This window comes from Stegostoma tigrinum, chromosome 2 (assembly GCF_030684315.1).
Source record: "Stegostoma tigrinum isolate sSteTig4 chromosome 2, sSteTig4.hap1, whole genome shotgun sequence".
NCBI classification, from domain to species: domain Eukaryota; kingdom Metazoa; phylum Chordata; class Chondrichthyes; order Orectolobiformes; family Stegostomatidae; genus Stegostoma; species Stegostoma tigrinum.
Genome location: NC_081355.1, coordinates 89,246,274 through 89,266,900, shown reverse-complemented (window position 1 = coordinate 89,266,900; position 20,627 = coordinate 89,246,274). Strand labels below are relative to the sequence as shown.

At 41.8% G+C, this 20,627-nt stretch overlaps 1 protein-coding gene across 3 annotated transcripts in view; it reads left to right on the top strand.

Moving 5' to 3' along the window:
* The window catches only part of LOC125464408 (uncharacterized), a 79,924-nt gene that overhangs the window by 52,162 nt on the left and 7,135 nt on the right, over positions 1-20,627 (top strand). For all 3 annotated transcript variants that reach the window (XM_059655346.1, XM_059655343.1, XM_059655351.1), the window contains exons 14-15: positions 1,318-1,383; positions 18,066-18,173. In XM_059655346.1, coding sequence (XP_059511329.1) covers positions 1,318-1,383; positions 18,066-18,173 — 174 coding nt within the window. The remainder of the gene's footprint in view (positions 1-1,317; positions 1,384-18,065; positions 18,174-20,627) is intronic.

Sequence of the window (20,627 nt, the reverse complement as noted above, 5' to 3'; positions counted from 1 at the left end):
ACAATTAGAATAAATTTTCCAATCATGATTTCACCATCATGAAATCATGATGATTCCACTTGATTAAATTAATGTATTTCTGAATGTGCTGCTCTTCTAAATCCTTTAAAATAGATTCATTTTCCCAATGACAGATTAACATGACAGAACTGCAGGCGTTTATGCTCATCTTAGCCTTTGTACACTGAAGCCGATTATTCTTGTCCTAGACAAATAGCTTCATATTCACGAGTGAAAACTTTCTGATCCATGCATCTCAACACCATGATATACAGAGAATATTGCATTCAGAATACCATTACATAATCCTGATATTACAATCTTGTTCAATCTAGTTTAGATATCACAGGCAGCACTGACTATCTTTAGTTAACTGTCCACCTTTGAAATATTCTATCCTTCCTCTGAAAATGCTTCCCTCTGCATTTTGGAGTTTTGTCTTCCAACAAAAATTTCCCTGTTCTTATTGCACACCTACCCACTTTGCTGTCAAATTAACAATTTTTTGAATCTTGTATCTGCCAAATCTAAGAGGCCAGTTTGCTCTTATCACTTTGTACTGGGGGTTTTTACGTTGGCCTTCACATGGGCCAGAAGAGAGTAGGATAATGAATATGAATCAGTCAGCACATGCTGGCATTGAATTGGAAGTCTTCTGAGACTGATAGCAAAAGTAAACTGTATACTATTTCCAAAGATCTTAATGTTGTGGCTGCCTTCATCTTCAGCTCAGGATAGTAACCCTCCAGAATTGTCCTAGAGTTTGCAAGAAATGAAGTTCAATTTCCAGGATGCTGTTGTGAGGAATCTATGATCAAAATCATAATGTTAGTACTTCAACTTTTTTATCAATAGAAATATTAGAAACGCTGGCAGAAGTCTACTTGACTTTTCGGAGATCTTGTGATGGAAGGTCCAGGAGTACATTCGACTAGAATGAGCGACTCTATGCCCAACAATGTATTTTCTCATATTTGTTTCTCCAAAGAAAATTGTTTCACTTCCTTAATTTGCGAATTCACTCAAATCCTCTATCAATTTGTCAGCATTGGTTCTTAGCCTGCCTCGAGGGGAAGAAACCCAGAATAATTCTGCCATTCATGTGGAAGAGCAAGAGCACTCACTGCTCAGATTTGCAGACTCACCACTTGTGGCAGTGTTAATGAGCGGATACATTCATCTCTGATTCAGAAGTAAAAATCACATCATTAGTTTTATCAGTCATCTTTGTGACTGAAGTTTATTTCAAGTGTACATCATCTATTTGGTGCAGTTAGTTTCTTATATCTGCGTTTTTCCACTTCTGTTGAGTTTTAGTTTGAACCGTACAGATCACCTGATTCCAAACCTGCCTATACAAATGAGGAGTTTTTTGAATATTTGGTGAGTACAAAATTTTTACTACTGTATAGTGAAGTTATGGAAAAACTGTTAAACACAGCAATCAAAACACCAAAACATATTAATTGGAAAAGAACACTAGTTGTTAAAATTGTTTCTGCAATTAGTGTTGCAGAAGGTTTTTAATGCCCAAAAACAAGGAAAACTGCATAGGAAACTGACATTGATATGTGAATATCATGTATTTATTTATTTATTTATGAATGTGTGTGTGTATATGTAACTTTATTTTATACGTATGGATTCTGATTAGAGTCATTGACCAAACAGTGAGGCATGGATAGGGCCAGGAGTTTGAAGATATGGTCAGTACAGCTTGTATGGACTTCCAAATAGTATTTGAAAACTGTTGCTGAAATCCTATCTTGGAACATTTTGCAGTGCATAGATGAAGTAATGGTATGGTCGAGCCTGGGGAGCAGACGGTGATGTGGGTGGAAAACTGTGCACTAAACGGCTGTTTCTTAGTCTGGTAACAGGTGATTCGGGTTCTGCGCTGAGACCATGTGTGTGCATATGTATGGTAATAGTTGTCCCGAGGCATTAGTGATAGTATGTGCCAGAATATGCTCCCTAATATTTTGTTAATTCCTTGTTCCTTTGGTTTTCCTGTTCAGTTCTGCTGCCTGATCATCTTTGACAAAGAAATATTGTTAAGCGTGAGCAAGCAGTTGAAACAGTTTAGTCAGAATACAAAAACAGATGCAAGACTTTTTTAGGTGTTGTCTGCAGGCTACCCAACCGTAATGAGTTAGCAGCAGAATGCATAACTGGAGATAATTTAAAGCATGCAAGAGCAATCCAGCAGTCATGGGGAAAAATGTTTAATTCTCTCATACTGGAAGAAGTAGAAGGATGCAAGTCGTCAAGACAATTCATTCCTTGAGTGTATTCAGGACAATTTTCTGAGAGAAATGTTTGACCCAAAAAATGAGCGGTACCAAAACCAAAAAAAGCAGATGATGGAAATCTAAAATTAAAACTGTGCTAGAAATACTCAGCAAGTCAGGCAATATCTGTGGGGGAGAAAAAGTGATAACAGCATTTCTGATTGATAATAACCTTACAGTCAAAATAGACTATTCTAGATTATGTGTTCAGCAAAATGCTGAAATTAATTGCAAGTCTCATGGTGAGGGAATGTGAGAGCAGGAAATTGTGGATGCACCATGTGCCCCAGATGAACTGGTCTGCAGGAGGTGTCACCATCTGTACACGTCTAAGCTCTTGATTTCAGAGTTCAGGCATCAACTGGAGGTGGCATTAATGCATTGAAAGGCAGAGGGCGTTGTTGATAGCACTTTTAGGAAAAAGACCTGACTGCAGCTCAGGGGTGTGCAAGACAGTTAACGAATGGATGACTGCTGAGCAGCCCAAGTGAGCCAAGCAATTCATATAGTTCCCCTGAAACTATTTTGCTTGCAATCTCCTTTCCTTTTTGAATAGTGGGGAGGGCATTGCCTGTTCAGAACCGCATAGTCACGGACAGGTCACTGGCACCACTGACAGCTCAGCTTGTTAGGAGAGTTTGAAGAAGAGTGGAAGTCATGGTAGGGCATTATTCTAGTTGGAGGAGCAGATGGGTATGTCTGTGGCCATAGATGAGGATGGTATGTTGCATCCCTGGTGCCAGGGTCAAAGATGTCACAGAATAGCTGCCAGACAACCTTCTGGTGAAGGGTGAACAATTCAGTATCTGGTTAAATTTTGGCTCACTGCAGAATATTGACGGTAATGCTAGTGAATGTTGAGGGGCAATGATTAGATTCTGTCTTGTTGCCTTCCACTTGTGTGTCATAAATGTTAGTTGCAATGTGTCAGGCTGGATCTTGACCAAGTCTTGCTACATTTGAACTTGACTCCTTAGGTACTGAAGCAGTTAGCCTATGCTGCTGAATATTGTACAATCATCAGCAAGCATCCCCACTTTTGATCTCATGATGAGGGAAGGTTAATGATGAAACAGCTGACATGTTTGAGCTGCGAACACTTGTTTAGTCTCTCTTTAAAACAATGTAGACAGCTCCGACCAAAATTTTATCTAATTTGCCCAGGTGTCCCACCATACCAAAGCAGTCAAATCAATGCGAACGTATCAATACCAAAGCAAAACAGTCCCATCTTATTAGGAACAAAATTACAATAATCTTCAATGCTAAGCGCACTATCCCTAATCCTGTTTGGCCCCTTAAGATTAATTAGAGTCAAAGATTAAAACAGAATGGAAACAGGCTGTTTGGCCCAAACTGGTCTATTCTGACCATGGTGCCCACTCAGCTAGTACCAATTCATAATCGTTCCAAACTCTTCTCATCCATATAACTATCCAAATGTCATTTTTTCAATATTGATATTGTACCTGCCTCAACCACGTGAAGAGATTGCTCCTCAGGTCCTCCTCAAATCTATCCCTTCCAGTTTTTAATTCCCCATCCCTGGGAATAAGACTATACGCATTCAAGTGCAGCCTCACAAACGGTTTATACACCTGTAACATAACGTCCCAACTCCTTTACTCGTTGCCTCGACTCAATGAAGGCGAGCATGCTAAATGTCTTTTTTTCACCACCCTGTCCACCTGTAATGCCACTTTCAATGAACAATGTACTTCTACTCCTCAGTCCCTTTCTCCCACAACACTGCTCAGAACCTTACCATTTACTGTATAAGTCCTACCTTGTTGTAACTTTCTAAAGTGCAATACCTTACATTTAGTTGTATTGAATTGCATTTGCCAATCCTCAGCCCACTTCCCTGTCTGATAAAGATCCATCTGTAACTTTTGATAATCTGCCTTGCTATCGGTGATACCTCCTAGTTTTGTATCATCTGCAAACTTACTAATTAGAATCATGCCTTGTACATTGAAATCCCAATCATTTATGTAAATAACAAATAACAAAGGTCCCAGCACCGACCCCTGTGGCACTCAAGTAGCCACAGGCTCCAGTCTAAGAAACAATCTTCAACCATCACCCTCTGCTTCCCACTATCAAGCCAAGTTTTGAATCCAGTTACCAAGCTCTCCTTGGATCCCATGTGACCTAATTTTCATGATTAGCCTGCCATGTGGGACCTCTTCAAAGGCTTTCCTAAAGTCTATATGGACAATATGCGCTGCCCGACCGTCATCTATCCTCTTATCTCTTCAAAAAAAACTCTAAAAGATTTGTCAGAAATGATGTCTTGCGCACAAATCATTGCTGACTATCCCTAAACAGATCTTGACCATACAGATCTTGTTCATCCAGCCTCACGTTTTATTATCTTGGATTCTCCAGCATCTGCGGTTCCCATTATCTCTTGACCGTACAAATGTTTGTTGATCATGACCCTCCATATCCTATCCAACAATATGCCAACCACTGATATCACGTTCACTGACCTGTAGTTGCCTCGCTTGTCTTTGCTACCTTTCTTAAACAATGGAACAACAATAGCCAAACTCCAGTCTTGTGGAAATTCACCAGTGGCTAAAGAGGAAGCAAAAGTCTCTGTAAGGGCCTCTGTAATTTCTTCCCTAGCCTCCCACAGCATCTGAGGATGGACTTGATCAGGCCCAGGAGATTTATCCACCTTAATGTGCTTTAAGGCTGCAAACATTTCCTCTCTGGCAATGTGTATGTGGTCCAAAACATCCCCATTTGTTCCCCTTATTCCTTAGCATCCATGATTCTCTCCTCAAACACCGTGGGGGACTATTCATTAGAAATTTCCCCCCATGTCCTGTGGCTCCACTATAGACGACCATGCTGATCTTTAAGGGTATCTATTCTCTCCCTATCCACCCTTTTACTCTTAATATAGCTATAGAACCTCCTGGGATATTCTTTAAACTTACCTGCCAAATCCATTTTTGCTCTTCGGATTTCCTTCTTGTGTACTCCAACACTTTTTAATATCATCTAGGGATTCACTTGAGCCCGATAACTTAACTTAAACCCGATGTATGCCTTTTTCCTGACCAGTGCCTCAACATCCCTCATCAGCCAGGGGTCCCTAAACCTGTCAGCTTTTCTGTTCACCCTAACGCAAATCTCCCCGCCAAGTTATTGAACCCCCTCCGATTCAAATGCAACCCATCCCTATTGTACAGGTCACCTGTACCCCAGAAGAGATCCCAATGGCCCAAGAACTGAAAACCCTGCCCCCACACCAGCTCCTTAGCCTCACATTTATCTGTCCTATCTTGCTATTTCTATCCTCACTAGCGCATGTAACTGGGAGTAATGTGGAGGCCACTACCCTTGAGGTCCTGCTTGGAGGAAAGGAGAAGTTAACATTTGCCTGGCTTGCTGTGTTCTTCCAGTCTCCTGTTTGTCTACCTTGGATTCCAGTGTCTACAGTTTTTTTGTCTCTTATCTGGCACTGATTTGTCTGGGTCCTCCTCTGTTTAGTGGGTAAGTTTGGGGAGGATAACTGTTGCCTTTTACATTTGTATAATGTCATTAGCACCTGACTGCTGAGTTTGCACTCTGTCTAGTGTGTGAGTTTTGTGATTTCAGAATTTTGCTTGGCCAATGTACCCAGCATTGCTTTCTGTTTGGCCAAGTTAGCAATCTCTGTTTTAGCATCAGGAGACTGCTGTAACACTATCCTGACGATCTCTTGCAAAGATTTACTAGAGCTGAGAGGACTGCTCTCCAACAACCACAACCATTTTCCTTTGTGCCAGTTATGACTCGACCTAGTAAAGAACTCCCTTTGCCCGTGACTCCTATTGACTTCAGTTTTGCCAGGGCTTGATGCCACACCTTATCAGACGTGGCCATGATATCAAGGGCTGTCACATTCTCTCCCTGTCTTAACACTCACACTCACTCACTGAAATTCATTCTGGTTTTGTTAATTAAAGAAAGCTACTGATTGTACTTGACTAAGAAAATAATAAGTTTACCAGAAATAGTGAGAATTCTAGGATTGGGAGCAATTTACTACCACTAAAGGAGGGCCAAGAAATTGAGGAAAGCGAAAAAGAATATGACTGCAAGGTAATGAATAGAAAGACCACTAAAAACAGCTGGAAGGATAAAGATTAGTGAGGACAAATACAGGTTCATAACTATGGGGACAGGAACACTTTTATTGTGGAGAACAGGAAAATAGAGACAGACTACAGTTTGTGGCTGTCTTCACAGAAAATGATTCAGAAAATCTCCCAGATGCACCAGTCAACTAAGGGACTTATATTCTTAAAGAGCTGCAAGAAGTTAGTATTAGTAAAGAGGTAGTAATTGGAGAATTAGCCTGATTAGTCTTGATAAATCTCTTCGACCAGATGAGCTTCATCTGAGAGGTTTGGACCAAGTAGCCATAGAGAAGTTGGATGCGTTAATTTCTCAAAATTGTATTGTCTTTGGAAACATTCCAGTTGACTAATTTGGCAACTGTAACTCTAGTATTATCGAAGGGAGGATGAAGGAGAGTGGAGAACTGTCAACCTACTGTCTGTTATAGGGAAAATATTAGCATATGAAATCAATTATGTGACCGAACATTTTGACAAAATTAGATAGTGCTAATATGGATTTATGAGAGCAAAAGTGGAAGTGTTCAGGAAAAGATCTTGAGATGGGTTTATGGGTTAATTGTTAGAAAGACAGACTTGGAAAAAGCCTTGCATCTGCATTGAAGGCTGCCTAAACAACATTCTCTGAACTCCAGTTGCTTTTTCAGTTCACACCAAGCTGTGGAGAGACGTACAATGAAAAGCAGTGCTGTCCCTTTCCTTCAGTCTGAGAGAATAATGTTTAAACAGAAACCAGTTTAAAATAGTTTAAACAAACTAAATTTCAATTTTCAGGACTCCTTACTGTCTCCTGCTTAAATCCACGATTTGATCTGAAGATAAGATCTTTTCATCATTCTACAACTGTTAGCAATCAGATCTCGCAGACAGGGAATGAAAGAAACTAAAAGCCAAAAAATTCTACCTCCTATATTTGAACCTTTTGATCTACAGGAGTGTTATTTGTTTTTTCACTCTTTTGAACAAACCACAGTATCTCTACAGAGCTACGTTGTATGCTGTTATGCGATTAAAGGGCTATAGTTTAAGTCTGCATTGTATTTTAGTCAACAACCTGTTTTTCTACTTGTTTACTAAGAAGACTTTTTTTAAAAACTCAAATAACTTTATTCGATTAAACCTGGTGAAAGTCTTAGCTTCAAAATAACCGTAATAAAGAGAAACAGTGACCATTTGAAAATAAAGATGTTTACTCTTCATATGCTTCGTGAACTATTAGAGTTAGCTTAGCAATGCGCTCCTCCCGTCAGAAACGTAACATTAGAGAAAAAATTAATTCATATAGATCAGACTATTGTGTTGGGACGCATAAGTAACCAAAAATACACTAAATACAGTTCAGTTTGGGAACATCCTGCTATATCTTTCTAAATTATGTCCACTTCTGGGCAGCATTCTTTAGAACGCATGTCAAGGTTTTAGAAAGATAACAGGTGATTTGCTAGAAATGGCACCAGTTATGTAGGTTTACCGTTAATAGAAAGTTGAGAGAAGCTACTTTTGCCCTTCTGAGAGAACAAAGTAGTTCAAGTTTTTTTTTCTTTGAGCTGTTTAAAATTATAAAGGGTTTAGTGTGAATTAGGTGAAATTATTTTGATTGAGGACATAGATCATCAATAGTAATTGTCAACCGAACTGGAGGCAAAATGTGAAGAATTTTGTTTTTGTGTAGCCCTTCACGGTGATCCAGGATGCACTATACTAACTTAAGGGAATTTGATCAGCACTTGGGGGATAACATTTTGTAGGGCTTTACGGAGAAAACTGGGAATTGTAGGTCAATGTGCTGATATGCAAAGTAATGAGTCACACTGTCTTGTCTTCATGCCAGGGACTGACAATGCTGGCACTGAGAGTTCTATCTCAGATTCCATGGCACTGGTTTCATGAACCCCAGTCCAATAGTGAAGCTCCATGGCCCTGGTCTTGTGAACACCATCAGTGTGGCAGAGTCCCTGATATCAATACTGTTCTGAGTCTAACCATTTCCTAGTATTTTTATTAACAGAATGCCTGGAAAACAAGTTGAAAAATACTTCCAAGTGGCCCCATCTTTACGGCACAATATTTGTTTCCCTTCCAGCCAAAACATACCATTTTGGCACTCTGCCTGCTTTTTTCCACTTTCTTCAGTTGCTCGTTGTCATATCCAATTAACCCTGGTTTGGAGCTATCATTTTTAAGCCCAAGCCCAACACTACAAAAGCCTGCGCAGCTGATAAGAAAATTAGGATACTGGTCATGAGTCTTTGAAATTCTCCCTTCAAAAGGTAGTGGAAGTAGAAGTAGAATATTTTTAAGGCACAGCTAGATAAATTCCTGTTCAGTAAGTGGGATTAAATGGAAACGTGGAGCCATGATCTTGTTGAATTGCGGAGTAATCTTGAATTTGTCTGTTTATATGTACGCAATCAAGCATTTAAGCAAAACTTAAAACAAAAATTAAACATAGGAAATGTGTGAAATTAAAATTGTTATTCTCATAAGTATGTGACTGAGAAAAGAAAGGTAGCTTTTAAGGGAGTGATGAAAGATGTATAAACCAACATGTGCATTTGTAAAAAAATCAGTGAGGAGGTAGTGCAAATGAGGACAATTAAGATGTACAAATTCATAAGTATTTTTACAAGCTTTGTCAGTGAGCAAAGAAATAGGATCAGTTTAGTATGGGTTAATGTAAGATGAAATGTTAGTTGTGAGTGCACCCTGCATCTGAGCAAGGACAACAACTTTGAGGGAGCAGTGGGGTGGCTTAGGTTTCACGGCCCATGCACTATCAGGGCTGCACCAAGACTTTTGCTTTATTTAAAAATAGACTGGTTGCCTAGCAAGTGGTTTAATTTATATCTAGCAATTTTAAAGCTCTATTTTGCCCAAAGAATCCAAATTTAAAGCATCAGATGTGATTTTTGTTCTCCTTATTACAAGAAAGGGTATTCAATTATTGGAAGGCACACAAAAATAACCAGACAATTAGTCCCCAAATTTAACTGTGTGAAGAGCAAGGAAAAGTTAACAAGCTTGAATCTTGTCTCAAGATAGGTAAGACTGAGTGCTGATAAAAGTGTTTATAATTTAAAATTTGGACAAGTTTAATTTATATACATTTTTCTGCCAGATATCAGAATTTGAACACATGAAACACCTTTACAAACTGAAAGACTGTAATGAAAGGAAGTTCTTTTAACTACAAAGGTGATGAGAATGTGTAAATAATCATCTTTGGAATAAGTAGAACTTTAATGGGTTTTACAAAGGAAATTGCCATGTTCTTTGTTTGGCTTATCTGCACTGTCCTTGGAATTTTTCAGATTTGCAGTTTTTGAAAACTCTCCAAAGTACTACTAAAATAACTTGCCAAGTCAGTTTAAAGGTCTTCTCTACAATGAAATTGTTGTTGAAGAATTTTCTTTTCCTATTTCAAATAACCAATGAGATTAGTTTCTTCTTGTGCAAATTCGAAGGCATTTAGTGAATGGTATTGAGTATGACTTTGCAGAAGTTTACAAAAACGTGATCATGTTTGGACTGTCAAGTTTGTTTTCAGAGACCCTCATGGACTTGCTGCAATAACAAGACACTGACCTGTTTAGAAAACACACATCCTTTTATTACCAAGCAAGCACAAGCTGTGGAGAATCACTGTACTTGACGCTGCACTCTGTGTCGGGTTTCGCAAGTAATTCTCTCCGAGCAGTGGACAGTCCCCGCTTTTTATACTTTACAAAAGACATGATACATAAAGCAATTTCAGATTTTACAATGACATGATACATGAAACAATTACTACAACAGACAGAGACAGGATACCAAACAATTATTACATCAAGAACATAAGACCAGGATATAGTATCAATTGCTAATGAAGTGGCTGCTGATGACAGGAGGCGATTTCAAATTGTTATCAGGACAGATTGTGATTTCAAGTTGCCGGTGTCTGGCTAGAACAAAGTCAGTGCCCTGGCCCCTTTGTCAGCGACAGAAGTTACATGCTTTAGAAGTCTCAACCTTTACAAATGTTCCTTACTTAAGCTTATTTGAAACAGTTTAATTCTAATTTTATTCAGTCAGAAAGCTTAAGACAGTGTCTGCATACCGATGTGTGGGAAGATAAGGAGTTACAAAAGTTTTACACTGAATTCCTAGCTGGGCAGGAAGCTTCAGGGCAGTGCCTGCACACCGATGTGTAGGCAGATAAAAGACTTTAATTTATAGAAGTACAGAAATCAATGGGATGTTATCCCATTAACATCTCATTCCGTCCTTTTATCATTTCATGATAACCTGTAACGGGGCCGAGAAGGGAGCTGCCAGCCTGTCAAACACAAATCTGCAGCAAGGGTTCAGGCATGCCATAAATGTACAGCAGACAGCTATGACAACTACTAGAACAACTAACCCTTGGAGCAAATATGAGCCCCAAGAACTGCCCATAAGCCATCCCAACAAACCCTCCGCTGGCCGGGGTTCTTCACTGTACTGTTCCAACTGCCCCTGTATGGCTTGAATAGACTGGGTAATGTTATAGGTCTTGGTGACATGGGTAATGCACTTGTCCCCTATAATAGTGCATACTTTTCCTTGCTGAGCCAGCTGATAGTCCACTGCATACTGGGTTTGCTGAGCATAGAGCCGAAGTTCAGCCAATTCTTGGTTGACTGCCTCCAATGCCATCATTATGCTGCTTCCCAGAGCGGTGAGTCCACATATAAGGTAATTCCGATTTTTTTTTTTTTTTTTTTTTTTTTTTTTTGCGGCCACCACCCCAGGGGAGCCTCCCAAGTTGACAGTTCCCAGGAAGCTGTATCCCAAGGGAGAGCCCAAGGCCAACTGGGTTTTGCCATGCAGCGCAAAACTCCCGGCTCAGGAAACGTGTGACAATTCGCCGTTGAATTCGTGCTTGTTGGGGACAAGGGACCGTGAGGGGCCCATTGGTCCCAAAAGCAAACAGCACCAGCAGAGTTGGAGTGGCAGTTGTGAAGGTCCCGTTAAGGAGGAAAACAAATCCCTTTTTTCCCCGGTAGCAGGTAACAGACTCACGTATTTCTTGATAGCTATACCCTTATGTGCATGGAAATTTGCGGAGTTAAACAGAAATGACCCATAGTCTGTTTCTACGTGAGTGCCATTGCAATCTCCACAAGTCCACTGTATGTCCGGTGTCACAGTTATTGGATTAGATTTCATGCAGGGGCAGTTCAACAATCCTCCTCTAGTGGTGCAATTTCTCTTTACGCACCGATGGGTCCAGGAAACATTATGGGGGTGATTAGTAACTAGAGCATGCACACAACAAGCCCCAGTTCCATTAAAGCAAAACGGATAGCTGTTGGGATTTGTACAGTTAGTCCCTTCCTTCCCATGCCTAGGTCTGGTGTCCCCACAACCAGAGAGGCCACTAACTGCCAGTTTCACACATGTACCCTGCACACCCCTCGTCCAAGCTCCGCTCTCCCCTCAGCAAGGCTTACCGGAATACTCTACTTCATAAAGCTGATTAGGGTTCCAGGCAGGTGTTGCCACAAATAATGCTTCTACAGATCATGCTGGCTGATAACGTGCTGTCCGATTCCCATGCAGCTGGATGTATGTTTTATTAAACAAATTGTCCTGCTGGCCATGCATGGGCAGAATAACACTCAGTCCAATGGTTAACTGCATGATTATGAGGAAATCCATCGTTTACAGTCACTTAGGTGGATCCAGCGATTCTGTCCTTTAACTTTTAAGAGCTGTCGGAGTCTGAAGAAGCACTTGGTACGGTCCTTTCCACCTTGGTCCAAGCTTGGGGCGATCCCAGTCCCGGACAACTACAAAATCTCCAATCTGCGGCCACGAAGACTGATCCTGAATCTCGAGGTCTTGATCTGGTGTCTGCAGAGGCGGTCGGAAGGCGCATCTCACCTGCGAATGGAGAAACTTTAAAGATGATGTTAGTTGTCGGAAGTACCTTTGCATTTCTTGTCCCATCACATTTAGGTCAATTTGGGTGGGTGGGCTGGTATTGGCATCCCATGGTGTTCTGCTGGGTCGGCCATAGACTGTTTCTGCTGCTGAGAGCCCAGTAGTAGAATGGGGTGTTATTCGCATGTGATACAAGGCTAGTGGCAAAACCTTTAACCAATTAAGGCCGGTTTCTAATGTCAACTTGGTCAGTTTAGTTTTAAGTGTTCCATTAGCCCTTTCCACTATCCCTGCCACCTGAGGGTGGTAGGCACAGTGGATTGTTGTTGGATGTATAATGTATCACACAGTTCCTTATTAATTTTCCCTACAAAGTGAGGGCCGTTGTCCGAACTAATTTGTCGCGGTACTCCAAACCTTGGTATTATTTCGGTTAATAACAGTTTTACCACTATTGAGGCTTTGTTGTTTGTCGTTGGGAAAGCCTCTATCCACCTACTGAATATGTTTACAATGACAAGACAATATTCATAACAGTTTACGCGCGGTACTTCAATAAAATCTAGCTGAATGCATTCAAACGGTCCACCTGGCAAGGGTGTCTTTCGTGGTGAGCATCTCACTCCCTGACCCACATAGTTTTGCTGGCATGTGAGACATGATGCTATACGAGACTGGGCTGCCTCAGTCGGTCTGGGGTGCCACCAGGTACGGAGCATAATACCACTCATTCCCTCCTTGCCAAGGTGGGTGTCAGAATGCAGACAGTCAACAAGCACAGGTAACAAAGTATCAGATACGCACACCTGGCTGACTGGGGTAACCCAAAGGCCTGAGGATGCAGAATGCAAACATCCATGTGCCTTCCAAATATTCTTTTCAGAAGCAGGGGCGTCCCCCTGTAAGTGCCAAACAGTGACTATATCTGGCATGCCCGTCTTGTCTGAAGGCGATTTACCGCCTGCTTGTTCATAGACGGTATAATAAAAATTCGGTCTGCAGCAGCCAGATCAGTCCGAGCGTAAGAATCAACAGAAGCATGGGCAGCACATTTGATAATAGCCAATTGTTTAGGGAGGAGGATTGTCTGGAGAAGGTTTTTAACAGACAGGGAATCCTGGGTGGGTGTACCTGAGGACGTTAAAAATCCACACTGGGTCCGGAAAAGGGAGTGGGGCATCAGTAAGGGCCGGGTGGGGAGAGGTTAGAAATTGGTTCCTCAGCAGGCAGTCATGTGGGGGTTTGCTCAGAAATGTGACTGTGTTAATAGTGGAGCAGGAAGAGATAAGGAACAAATCGCAGGGAGAATCTGGGAACAAGGGGGGTAATCCCTGAGCTACAGTGCCCAGGCGAGTGGAGTATTCGGCAACTGTTATAATTCAAGTTTAAAGGGCCTATTGTAAACCTGTCAGTTTCAGTATGATATCTGTGCGTGTGTAAGTGATGAGGTACCACAAGGGGTAGGACAGCTTCAATACCCACTCCACATGATGATTGCTATTAGTTAGGAGGAAGGGCAACAGGGTTAGTACACAGGAATCTCTGTTCTGTGTCATGTCTCATTTGCACAGTGTCACAGTATCCCATTTACCAAACTGAACCAGGGGGGCAGTATGGGCACTAACATTGCAATGGTGTCCTGAACTCAAAAAGAGAGTGGCAGGAGGGGGAAGAAAACTCTAGTTCATTTAAAAAATTACCAAGCAAGAGTTGGATGTTTTAGAGATGTGTGTGTACATCACCATCAGTCAACAACTAGTCAAGAATTATAGTGTAAATTGACCAAATTATAAATGCTTAAAAAAAAATTAACCAAATTTACCATACACAAAAAGCAGAAATTCTTGGGAGGAGAAAGAAAGAGAATTAAGGTTGCAGGTCCAGCAACCGTTTCTCAAAACGGGAATGAATGAATGGATGATGGGCCCTAGGACCCAGCGGAGCCACAGTTGTGGGAGAAACCGCAACCGGCAGTTTCAAGAGGTATCAATTACCTGGATAACTAGTTGTGAATTTCAAAACAATGGCACGTGCCATTGATGGAAAGGCGCTCTCCTACCTTAAAGCGGGGGCGGGGGGTGGAATTTCACGGTGCTGCATATCTCGAAGGGTTTCTGGTCTATCCCGGTTTGGCAGGAGGACCAATACGAATTTGCATTTACTTTTAAAGGACAACAGTACACGTGGATTACAAAGTGTGGAGCTGGATGAACACAGGCCAAGCAGCATCTGAGGAGCACAAAAGCTGACGTTTCGGGCCTGGACCCTTCATCAGAGAGTGCATGTGGAGTTGTCTGCCACAGGGTTTCCATAATAGCCCCAGCATGTTCCACCAGTATATGGCAGACTGCTTAAAAGATTTCAGTGATCCACACAGGCTTGTACAGTATGTGGATGACATCCTGTTGTTCACAGACAATAGTGAGGAACATGGCCCCCTACTTAGTGAGTTGTTACAACTCCCATGCAAGAGCGGGTTGAAGGTAAACCCTAAGAAGGCACAGATAAGGTTGAGGGAGGTCAAGTTCCTGGGACTGACCCCGAGGGCTGGAGAGTGCAGCATAGATACAGCACAGGCTAAAGAGGGCTTGGGGGGTGGCTTGGTACATTTGAATGGTGCCCAGGATGTAATCTATAAAATCTTCTGGGTTAGTCTTTCAATCAGGGGCCCTTGACATAATTAAACACATCTCTTGTGGCTTCCAAGGGGTGTAGATCTGCATTGTATTTGACCCCCTTGTGTTGGGTTCAGGTGAGGGACCGTGCGATTAGTTTGTCCCATTTTTTCCTTTTGCTGTTTTTTTTTAATTAACGCTTTCACTTTTTACTTATCTCTATATACTACAGCAGTGTCCTTAGTCTCAACACCCACTTCTGGGTCCTGACCTTCGTGTGGGGGATTTCCCCTCTTAACGACTGGTCTAAGGCAGGGTGGTTGAAACAGACAGACAGACACTCTAACTACTCTATACCTAGGTCTGATACTAACCCCCCCTCCCTTTCCCTATTGCCCGACACAGGGTTTCAAACCACCCCCCCCCCCCCCCCCCCCCCCCCCCCCCCCCCGTCACCGGGGGAAATCTATCCTCCCGGATTTTAAAAATTATTTACAAGTCCCGGAGACAAGGTCAATTCGGTCAGCACTCAGTCTTACCTATCTTGAGACAAGATTCAAGCTTGTTAACTTTTCCGTGCTCTTCACACAGTTAAATTTGGGGACTAATTGTATGGTTATTTTTGTGTGCCTTCCAGTAATTGATTTTAGGAGACCTCTGTGTACCATAAAAATCAGTACTGGAACCCTTATTGTTTGTCATTTATATTAGTAATGTATATAAAAATGTGGGCTAAGATTAAGCAAGTTTTCTGACAATACCAAGATTAGTGGAGTGATTAATAGTGAAGAAGATGATTGTAGGAAGATAAAGGTAGGTTGATCAGATGGGCTGAGCAGTAGCAGATGGCATTTAATCCCAGTCAGTGTGAGGTGATGCACTTCGGAAGAGGAAACAAGACGTGGGAGCATTTAATGAATAGCAGAACACTGGGTAGCACAGAGGCGCAGTGTCTCTTGGGGTAATTAGTCACAGGTCCCTGAAGTCAACAGAGCAGAGCACATGAATAGGATAGGTAGGAAGGAAGGCATCTGGGACACTTGCTACCATCAGTTATGGCAGAGTTTAAGAGCAAGGAGGCAGTGTTGGATTTGTACAGACCATTGGTTAGGATACAGCTGGAGTATGGTATGCAGTTCAGGTCACCTTACTACAGAAAGGATGATGTGGAGGTACTGGCGTTGGACTGAGATGGACAAGGTCAGAAATCTCACAACACCAGGTTAAGCTGGTTTATTTGAAAACACAAGTGTTTTCTAAGTGTAGCCCCTTCATCAGATGAAGTGAGAAATAAGCACACACAATTTATAAGTAAAAGATTAAAGGCCCTCAAAACTGATGAGGATGTATTAAACAAACCCAAGATACTATTAAATCTTTAATTAGTTAGAAGGTTGTAATCGATTAATATGTATATGTAAATCCCTGAATTTCTGTCAAATCACTGCCCTGGAAGAACTAAAAGTTTTATCAGATAAAGAAGAGGTGATGTTTTAGGTCAGACAATGCATGTTAGTTATGAGGCCCTGTTTAGAATCTGTTTGTATTTTCGTTTGGAGTCTGACAGGGGTTTACTTCTAAAGTGGGAATTTATAAAACACCACACTATAAATTGTGTGCTTTTTGAACCAGGATGTGATGGCGTGAGAGGGGGTATGGAGGTGGTTCACTGGGTGCCTGGATTCGAACAATTGACCTATAAGGAGAGACTAGAAAGGCTGGGATTATTTCCTTTAGAACAGAGAAGGCTGAGGGGTCATGATGATTGAGTTGTATAAAATTGAGGGGTATGGATAAGCTGAGTAGGGAGCAGCTGTTCCCCTTGGTGGAGGGGTCAGTCACAAAGGGGCATACCTTTTAAGGTAAGAGATTCAGAGGAGATTTGAGAAGAAGCTTTTTCACTTGGAAGGTCGTGGTATCTGGAATGCACTGCCTGGGAAGGTAGTGGAGTTCTGAAACCGTACAACCCTTAAAAATTATTTGGAGGAGCACTTTAAATATCATAACATTCAAGGATATGGAACAAGTGCAGGAAATTAGGATTAGCACACCTTTAGTGGTAGTTGCTGGTGGTGCACATTGATGGGCCGAAGAGCCTTCTCTGCACTGTATGTATCTGATTCTGTGACTAGCTTTCAGTATAACAGGAACTGTCGTTCATGTGTTTTGCAAGAATAATAGGGCAGCTGCTCTGTGGTTAGCACTGCTGCCTCACAGCACCAGGGACCATGGTTCAATTCTAGCCTCGGGTGACCGTCCATGTGGAGTTGCACGTTTTCCCCGTGTCTGCGTGGGTTTCCGCTGGGTGCTCCAGTTTCCTCCCATAGTCCAAAGATGTGCAGGCTAGGTGGGTTGGCCATGCTAAATTGCTCATCATGTCCACGGTGTAAGTTGATGGGAAATCCAGGGTTAAAGAGTTATAGTATGGGGATGGTTCTGAGTGGGATGCCCTTCAGAGTTGGTGTGGACTTGTTGGGCCAAATGGCCTGTTTCCACACTGCAGAGGTTCTATAAATCTAATGAATAGCTGTCTTACAGTGCATTTTTTTAAGACAGATATGAATTATTCATGAAGAAGATTTTAGAAGAATTGTAGTTGGTCATACAGCATGTAAACAGACCCCTTGGTCCAACTCATTCATGCTGACCAGATTTTGCAAACTAAACTTTTACCCGTATCCCTGTAAATGTTTCCTATTTATGTACCTATCCATATATCTTTTACATGTTATAATTGTACCTGCATCTACCACTTCCTCCAGATCATAAGTAACAGTGCTATGTGATGGCCCAGAAAAGGAAAACTTGGAACAAATAAAAAAAACTCTTATCTTTCAGCATGTGTTTCATTATGCGTCTAATGATGTAACTTTGATTTTATTCAACTTACAAAAAAAAGTTCCCTTCTGGGTACTTATGTAAATTTTGAGTTGTGGAGCAAATGCTGACTGAATTAAAATTGCGATGCTTTGATCTATTTGTCATGCTAATTTAATTTTTATGGATGTAATGCTAAGAGTTTGTGAGCATTTATTTTTGGCTGAGGTTTCCTTTTAGATTGTCTTACAATGAATATATATCAATTCTTATTTGTTTTCTTGTGTATTATCTTACAGCAAAATTTTCAAATCACTAGCGATAGTGACGCAAGTTTTGCCTTGAAAGTTACACAGAGTCTCACAGATGGACTAATGGAATATCGTCTCAAGACAATGACTGGATTAGTAAGTATTTGGAAGGATTTTTCAGTTGCACTGTTTGTTCCTATCATTTTGGTCTGGTTTGAAATGCTTAAGCACTGATTCTCCAAATCCAGAAAAAATGGCCTTGTTCTGGCCCGGAGCAAGCAGAGATAAATCGAGAGACTGGGAATCTTCCTCTAACTTGAGTGACTGTGGTTTTTAAACAAAGAAACCTACAGCCCAGGAACAGGCCCTTCGGTCCTCCAAGTCTGCGCCGATCAAGATCCTCTGTCTAATCTGTCATCTATTTTCTAACAGTCTGTGTCCATTTGCTCCCCGCCCATCCATGTACCTGTCCAAATATATCTTAAAAGACGCTAACGTGTCTGCGTCTACCACCTCCGCTGGCAACGCGTTCCAGGCACCCACCACCCTCTGCGTAAAGAACTTTCCACGCATGTCTCCCTTAAACTTTCCTCCTCTCTCTTTGAAGTCATGACCCCTAGTAATTGAGTCCCCCACTGTGGGGGGGAAAAAGCTTTTTGCTACCCACCCTGTCTATACCCCTCATGATTTTGTAGACCTCAATCAGGTTTCCCCCCCCCCCCCCAATCTCCGTCTTTCTAATGAAAATAATCCTAATCTATTCAACCTCTCTTCATAGCTAGCACCCTCCATACCAGGGAACATCCTGGTGAACCACCTCTGCACCCTCTCCAAAGCATCCATATCCTTTTGGTAATGTGGCGACCAGAACTGCACACAGTACTCCAAATGTGGCCAAACCAAAGTCCTATACAACTGCAACATGACCTGCCAACTCTTGTACTCAATACCCCGCCCAATGAAGGAAAGCATGCCATATGCCTTCTTGACCACCCTATTGAACCTGCATTGTCACCTTCAGGGAACAATGGACCTGAACACCCAGATCTCTCTGTTCATCAATTTTCCCTAGGACTTTTCCATTTACTGTATAGTTCGCTCTTGAATTTGATCTTCCAAAATGCATCATCTCGCATTTGCCTGGATTGAACTCCATCTGCCATTTATCTGCCCAACTCTCCAGTCTATCTATATTCTGCTGTAATTTCTGACAGTCCCCTTCACTATCAGCTACTCCACCAATCTTAGTGTCATCAGCAAACTTGCTGATCAGACCACCTACACCTTCCTCCAGATCATTTACATATATCACAAACAACAGTGGTCCCAGCACAGATCCCTGTGGAACACCACTGGTCACAGGTCTCCAATTTGAGAAACTCCCTTCTACTACTACCCTCTGTCTCCTGTTGCCCAGCCAGTTTTTTATCCATCTAGCTAGCACACCCTGAACCCCATGTGACTTCACTTTCTCCATCAGCCTGCCATTGGGAACCTTATCGAACACCTTACTGAAGTCCATGTATATGACATCTACAGCCTTTCCCTCATCAATCAACTTTGTCACGTCCTCAAAGAATTCTATTAAGTTGGTAAGACATGACTTTCCCTGTACAAAACCATGTTGCCTATCACTGATAAGCCCATTTTCTTCCAAATGGGAATAGATCCTATCCCTCAGTATCTTCTCCAGTAGCTTCCCTACCACTGACGTCAGGCTCACCGGTCGATTATTCTTGCTGCCCTTTTTAAACAAGGGGACAACATTAGCAAGTCTCCAGTCCTCTGGGACCTCACCCGTGTCTAAGGACGCTGCAAAGATATCTGTTAGGGCCCCGGCTATTTCCTCTCTCGCTTCCCTCAGAAACCTGGGATAGATCCCATCCGGACCTGGGGACTTGTCCACCTTAATGTCTTTTAGGATACCTAACACTTGCTCCTTCCTTATGTCAACTTGACCTAGAATAAGCAAACATCTATCCCTAACCTCAACATCCGTCATGTCCCTCTCCTTGGTAAATACCGATGCAAAGTTCTCATTAAGAATGTCACCCATTTTCTCTGAATCAGCGCATAACTTTCCTTCTTTGTCCTTAAGTGGGCCAATCCTTTCTCTAGTTAACTGGGGAAAGTTGAGTCTAGTGAGGTGGCAGCCCTTAAAGCTGTGCAGTTTGCTCATGAAGAGCAAGTTGTGATGAGAGAAAATTTGACTAATTCCTTCCAATAATAAAGACATGGGTAGCGCCACAAACTTCAGGGGGTGAAGAAGTGAATTCTGCTTCAGGATGGTCTATATCTGTGCCTGATGGTTACCCACCAAAACAAGTGCAGTTACAGACTAAGGAGCACCAGTAACTAAAGTAATATGGTCATCAAGGTGTCTCAAACCTGATTCCAAATCAACAAGTAATTTCTGCTATTGTGAATAGGAAGAATGTGACTATTCAAATTTCTGTTTGGAGTTTATGCTTCACTACTGTGAGGATTAATTGATGGTCATTCACACCTGCATCCTGTTCACCTTGTTAATTATATTTAATGTATAAAGGATGGATGTATTTGCTCGTAGCAGATAGCAAACCTGTTTTGGTTGCTGTGTACTGCCTTGTA